At 42.1% G+C, this 6,000-nt stretch overlaps 2 protein-coding genes across 3 annotated transcripts in view; both read left to right on the top strand.

Moving 5' to 3' along the window:
• LOC111455569 (coiled-coil domain-containing protein 124-like) overlaps positions 1-2,124 on the top strand; it is a 3,342-nt gene extending 1,218 nt beyond the window's left edge. The window contains exons 2-3 of the mRNA XM_023097281.1: positions 1,662-1,781; positions 1,873-2,124. Coding sequence (XP_022953049.1) covers positions 1,662-1,781; positions 1,873-1,887 — 135 coding nt within the window. The 3' untranslated portion in view covers positions 1,888-2,124. The remainder of the gene's footprint in view (positions 1-1,661; positions 1,782-1,872) is intronic.
• A 702-nt stretch (positions 2,125-2,826) lies between these two features.
• LOC111455077 (probable serine/threonine-protein kinase PBL25) lies at positions 2,827-5,876 on the top strand. Of its 2 annotated transcripts, XM_023096606.1 has the most exons (7): positions 2,827-3,217; positions 3,289-3,794; positions 3,878-3,987; positions 4,113-4,863; positions 4,937-5,158; positions 5,257-5,406; positions 5,480-5,876. In XM_023096606.1, exons 2-7 carry the CDS (start codon positions 3,576-3,578, stop codon positions 5,660-5,662), a joined length of 1,635 nt encoding a protein of 544 aa, XP_022952374.1. In that variant the 5' UTR covers positions 2,827-3,217; positions 3,289-3,575; the 3' UTR covers positions 5,663-5,876. The 2 variants fall into 2 exon arrangements, with proteins under 2 accessions (XP_022952374.1, XP_022952373.1); XM_023096605.1 differs by having other exon boundaries at positions 2,827-3,794.
• Positions 5,877-6,000: the final 124 nt, after the last annotated feature.

The following is a 6,000-nucleotide window of genomic DNA, read 5'->3' as shown; positions in this document are numbered from 1 at the left end:
TATCTGGATGTAATAGGTTGAGTGGAAGAATGGGTCATTGAAGCTCATTCTAGGATCAACTTGTGATTGAATACACAAGTAGAAGCTTTGTTAGCCTTTTAACTAGTGTCTATTTACATTCTTGGTCATATGAATGCTGCATATGCTATGTAATAGCTGAAGCCAACCGCTAGTAAATATTGTCTACTTTGGCCTGTTACGTATCGCCGATAGCTTCAAGATTTTAAAACGCGTCTACTAGGGAGAGATTTCCATACCCTTATAAGGAATGTTTCATTCCCCTCTCCAACCAATGTGGGATCTCACAATCCACCCCCTACGGGGATAAGTGTCCATGTTGGCACACTGTTTGGTGCCTAGCTTTTGATATCATTTGTAGCAGCCTAAGTCCACTGCTAGTAAATATTGTCTGCTTTGGCCCGTTACGTATTGTCATTAGCCTCATGGTTTTAAAACACATCTATTAGGGAGAGGCTTCCACACACTTGTAGTGAATGTTTTGTTCCCCTCTCCAACCTATGTGGGATCTCACAATCCACCCCCTACTTGGCCCAACGTCCTCCCTGGCACACTGATCAATGCCTAGCTTTAATACCATTTGTAATAGCCCAAGCCCACTGCTAGTAAATATTGTCCGCTATGGCCCATTATGTATTGAAGTCATCCTTGGGGTGATCTCGTAGTTCCTAAGATTTTGTTGGAATTTCACGAAATATCATAGGAAAAAATTACTTCATTAAGAGTGAAGCCATTTGGGAGAGGCTTCCTAAATGAGATCCCACATAGGTTGGAGAGGGGAACAAAACATTCACTACAAGTGTGTGGAAGCCTCTCCCTAATAGATGTGTTTTAAAACCATGAGGTAATTTTTAGGAACTACGAGTGAAGCCATTTGAGGAGATAAAATTGAAACAGAGAGATGAGGAAAAGGAGAGGCAGATTAGGCTAGAAAATATATCCATTCTTGGTTGTTGTCCTGGTTTTTGTCTAGAGTGTGTTCGAGTGCTCTACATGCTCAGATTTTTGTAACCATTGGGGGCGCCTCTTCTAAACTTTTTGTGAGATCTCCCATCAGTTGGAGAGGGAAATGAAGCATTCTTTATAAGGGTGTGGAAACCTCTCCTTAGCAAACACGTGTTAAAAACCTTGAGTGGAAGCAAGGGAAAGCCCAAAGAGGACAATATCTGCTAGCGGTGGGTTTGGGTTGTTACAAATGGTATCAAAGTCAAACACCGGATGATGTGCCAACGAGGAGGCTAAGTCCAAAGGGGGGTGGACACAAGGTTGTGTGCCAACTAGGACGCTTGGCCCCAAAGGGGGGTGGATTAGGTGGTCTCACATCGATTGGAGAAGGGAACGAGTGCCAGCGAGGATGCTGGACTCCAAAGGGGGTGGATTTTGAGATCCCATATCGGTTGGGGAGGAAAACGAAGCATTCTTTCCCTAGCAGACACATTTTAAAAACCTTGAGAGGAAGTCTGAAAGGGAAAGTCCAAAGATGACAATATCTGCTAGCGGTGAGCTTGGGCTGTTACACTTTCCTTATGTTGTTGATGTGCTTTCTTTGATCTCGTTAATGAACATTCTGCTATTTCCTATAAAAAAATAATGTCCCATGCTGAAAGTTTATGCTTTTTTCCCCCTCTTGCTCTGATAATTAGGCTTTTGAAGAAGCTGAGCTCCCCAGGCTGAAGGAAGAAAAACCAGGTCTTACTCACAATCAGTACAAGGACATGATATGGAAGCTATGGAAGAAGTCTCCTGACAACCCTCTTAATCAGGTAGCTTAATGCATAAACGTTTCAAAAACTTTATTCCTGCTTGTCCCTCTCTCTTTAAAGCGTGCCTGCTTTTTCATGGTTTGTGTGGTAGGTTGCAGCAGAGTGAGTGGATCCATGTCCATCAACATGGGGCAGGCGAGCTTTCCATTGATTCTTTTAAGCCTGTTTACTAAAGCTTCTTCTTCATTTCTGTTGTATCCTGGAATCATCTTTGGTTTGTTGATGGTTCTTTCGTTCGTCTGTTGCTGCATATTATGGCACGGGACTCTCGTAAATGCATATAAATAGTTTCGGGTCCTGTGTTGTACAATAAGTATTAATATTATGACCTTGGTTTCTGTCATGTTCATTCAGGCCATGTAGTTGTCTTATTTTGGTGCTCACGGATGATGGATCCTTGAGGTTTTAGAGGCTGCGTTTTCGTAGTCGTAACAGGAAAAAAAAAACGACTTGTTGGCTGTTGCTCTCTAGCAAAATTAGCACCGTGGATCTAGATGTGAATTTTAGGTTAGTCTTTTACTCTCTTAAGGTGTTTTATTGTGAGATCCACGTCGGTTGGAGAGGGAAATGAAACATTCTTTATAATGGTGTGGAAACCTCTCCGTAGTAGACCCGTTTTAAAATCTTTGAGGGGAAGCTCGAAAGAGAAAACTCAAAGAGGACAATGTCTACTAGCGGTGGATTTGGGCTGTTACAAATGGTATTGGAGCCAAACACCGGGCGGTGTGCCAACGAGGACGTTGGGCCTCCAAGGGGGTGGACACAGGGTGGTGTGCGGTGTGCCAGCGAGAATGCTGGGCCCTGAAGAGGGGTGGATTGTGAGATTCCACATCAATTGGAGAGAAATGAGTGCTAACAAGGACATTGGACCCCAAATGGGATGGATTGTGAGATCTCATATCGGTTGAAAAGAGGAATAAAGTATTCTTTATAAGGGTGTGGAAACTCTTCCTAGTAGACGCATTTTAAAAACCTTGAGTGAAAGCCCGAAAGATGATAATATTTGCTAGTGGTGAGCTTGGATTGTTACTTTATGCTCAGCTAGAAGAAGTGTTTAATGCCTCTTTGGGTATAAAGATGCAAGTGCTTCTTGTTGGAAACTATTTAAGGTGGGAGCTGTTGCTTGTCTTGTGAATGAACAAAAGCAAGAAAAAGATGAGCTTTAATGCCCTCTGTTATGTGCTGTTTCATGATGTGGTTCAGTTATGTTTTGTGTACTTTTATCTTCTTTTTCTATTTGTCTTCTCGTTGGCTCGGGGACGAGGTGAATCTTGCTCACAAAGTTAAGGACGTGTAAGTACTCGAAGTTGATAAATTCACAGATACCTGTCCTTGACTTCTTGAACTTGGGTGAAAGCAACTTCGAGTACTCGCTCGATATCAAATGAGCTAATCTCATAAAACACCTATCTCGTTCTTCAACATTTGGTTATCGAGTAGTTTCTCCACCCGTTCTTACCCCAAAATTTATTTTATTTGTCACCGAACCAATGTTGTTGTTGTGTAGTTTCTAATAACAAGCACGACGTTAAGAACACTTCTTTAAATTAGGCAAGTAGCGAAGGCACCTCATAAATGGAGGGCTGCCCCATTGAAGAAGGGTCATCCAATTTGATTGAGATATTCCAGCTACTTCAACAATCCACTTCACTGTGTTTCAACTCTCAAAACTGTTTTAGCCACCACACCATTACTTCAACTAATCAGCTTCCATTATTATTAAATCCATGGCAATTCTTCAGCTTTTGATTCTCTCTCCGCCGCCGGCTGATCTCAAAAAGAAAGAAAGAAAAAATGCTGTCCCTTGTGAAACCCAAATCGGCCGCGACCAAGAAGAGAACGATCATCGTCGGCTTGAACTCTGCAAACTCCGGCAGAGAGATTCTGCTGCGAATGCTAGTCGTGGTGGTAAGAACAGGGGATAATGTGGTGGCGGTTCATGTTCGAGAGCCGAATGAGAATTTCGATCCCAACACTTTTCATATTCATGAAGATCTTTGCAAATCCAAGCAGGTCGAAAATGGCGATTAAATTTTACGTTTTTGTAATAGGAGCTGAAGGGGTTTTGTTTTGTTGATCGAATGATGATTTTTCAGGTCGATTTTCAAGTTCGGATTTGTGAAGGAGAATCCTACATTTTAGAATTGACCCATCAGGTTCGACTCAACTTTGCGACCGTTCTTGTTCTCGGAACCACCTCTTCGGGGTATGAAATTTTAACTTCCTGTTTCAAAAGTTGCAATATTACTTCTGACTTCTCACAAACGTTTCAAATCTATCCAAAGATATTTGCATTTTAGTCCCTCACATGAGATGTAATTAGTTATGCAGTCCCAAAGATTCAGTTGTTAAAACATGCTTGAAAGGGCTGCCCCCAACTTGTACCCTTATGGTAATGGACAACAGAGGAAAGATTCAAGTCCAAATGAAGGGCACTTCTCAAGAAGGCTCCACAAGGCCAATCCTCAAAGCTCCCCTGTCATCTTCAGCCCATCATTCACCAAACCCATTGACTGAATCATCATCATCATCATCTTCTTCTTCCTCCTCACCATTACCATCAGTGCAACCAGAAGGATCTCAGAGACCAGTCCCCACATTTACGTTCGAGAAGCTCAGCCATGTCGATTTGAAGCATTCTGTCAGGCTTTTCACACCCCAAGAGATTGCTTTTGCAACCAAGAACTTCAGCCCTGTGATGTTGATTGGAGAGGGTGTGTGCTTTAAAATGTATAGTGCGAAGCTCGAGGATGGGCAGTTCGTAGCTGTGAAGGTCCAAACCAAACAGTTTTCGTCGGAAGTTCTACTTCGAGAGATCGAAATGTTGGCTGGTCTGAGACATGAAAACATTGTTAAGATTGTAGGCTGTTGTAACCGTGAGGAGATCCGAGCGGTTGTGTACAATCAGTTGAAAGGAAACTTGATGCAGCATTTAGGGAAACTCAAATGGACTGATCGAGTGCAAGTTGCGATCGGGGTCGCGAAGGCATTGAAGTATCTTCATCATTCTTGCAGCCCTCCGATTATTCATAGAAACATAAAATCATCCAATATTCTGCTCTCCGATCAGTGCCAACCACAAGTCAGTTCCCATTTCTCCTTTCTTTAAGCTGTCTTATCTCTGAGATATGTTCTGTAACTTCTCACATTTTCAGTTATCAGACTTCGGCGAAGCAATGGTACTTCAGGAAGTTCAAGAGGACTCGACACAAGTTGAGATTGGGAGGTTCGGCTACTTAGCCCCGGAGTACTTGATGTTTGGAAAAGTTAACGAGAAAGTCGATGTTTATTCCTACGGTGTCGTGCTTTTGGAACTCATCACTGGGAAAGATGCAATTCAGACAGAGCAGACAAACCGTAGAAGCTTAGTTTTCTGGGTAAGGAAATGAAGAACCGAACATTTCGGGTAGCTTTTAATCCGGAGTTTCCTTATCTACATGATATTTATACGCTATTTCATCATACCAATCCACAGGCAAGGTCCCTACTAGGCTGTAACTTAGCAGAACATTTAATTGATCCAAATTTGAAGGAGGACTACAACCATGAAGTGATGGAAATGATGATGATTGTCGCCCGCCTCTGCCTCTTGCACTCGTCATCAAGACGACCAACAATGGAAACTGTAAAGAAAAACCCTTCCCCTGCATTAAAATTTCACTCTGTCAGAGCTAACCCTGTGATAGAACACATTGCAGATAGTGAAGCTATTTGAAGAACCAGAGTACTTGAAGAAAATGCAGAGTGGAAGAAAGGATCTTCTTACAGTGCTGACTCCCAAAGCTGAGATCGGATTGTGGAAAAATGAAGAATCAGCCCTTCAAGATACCACAAGAACAGACCAGAACTATGGATTTTCTGACAACTTAAACGTCACATAAACATTTATGTGACAGCCTAAGCCCACCGCTAGCAGATATTTTCCTCATTGGGCTTTCTCTTTCGGGCTTTCCCTCAAAGTTTTTAAAATGCGTCTGTTAGGGAGAGGTTTCCACACCCTTATAAAGAGTGTTTTGTTCTTCTCTCCCACCGACGTGGGTTCTCACATTATAAATACTAACATATGAATGGTATACATGAATCCACTTATAGAAATGTAATATTCAGTGAGATATAATTATTTTCTCATCACCTGGCTTTGTAAATGTATCAAATCAGAGTACTCAACAAAAGTTGTAATCTACAAAACTCATGTAAATCAATTGTTTGCCTAGTTTGA

Source organism: Cucurbita moschata, unplaced genomic scaffold (genome assembly GCF_002738365.1).
Source record: "Cucurbita moschata cultivar Rifu unplaced genomic scaffold, Cmos_1.0 Cmo_Scf00017, whole genome shotgun sequence".
In the NCBI taxonomy this organism is placed as follows: Eukaryota; Viridiplantae; Streptophyta; class Magnoliopsida; order Cucurbitales; family Cucurbitaceae; genus Cucurbita; species Cucurbita moschata.
This window is presented reverse-complemented; position numbering and strand designations above follow the sequence as displayed.

What these genes read in the sequence shown, in the direction of transcription:
- LOC111455077 (XM_023096606.1), top strand. Translation starts at nt 3,576, where the DNA reads ATGCTGTCCCTTGTGAAACCCAAATCGGCCGCGACCAAGAAGAGAACG. An exon ending in ATCTTTGCAAATCCAAGCAG is followed by an intron (nt 3,795 to 3,877) that starts GTCGAAAATGGC and finishes ATGATTTTTCAG; the next exon opens with GTCGATTTTCAAGTTCGGAT. An exon ending in CTCGGAACCACCTCTTCGGG is followed by an intron (nt 3,988 to 4,112) that starts GTATGAAATTTT and finishes TTAGTTATGCAG; the next exon opens with TCCCAAAGATTCAGTTGTTA.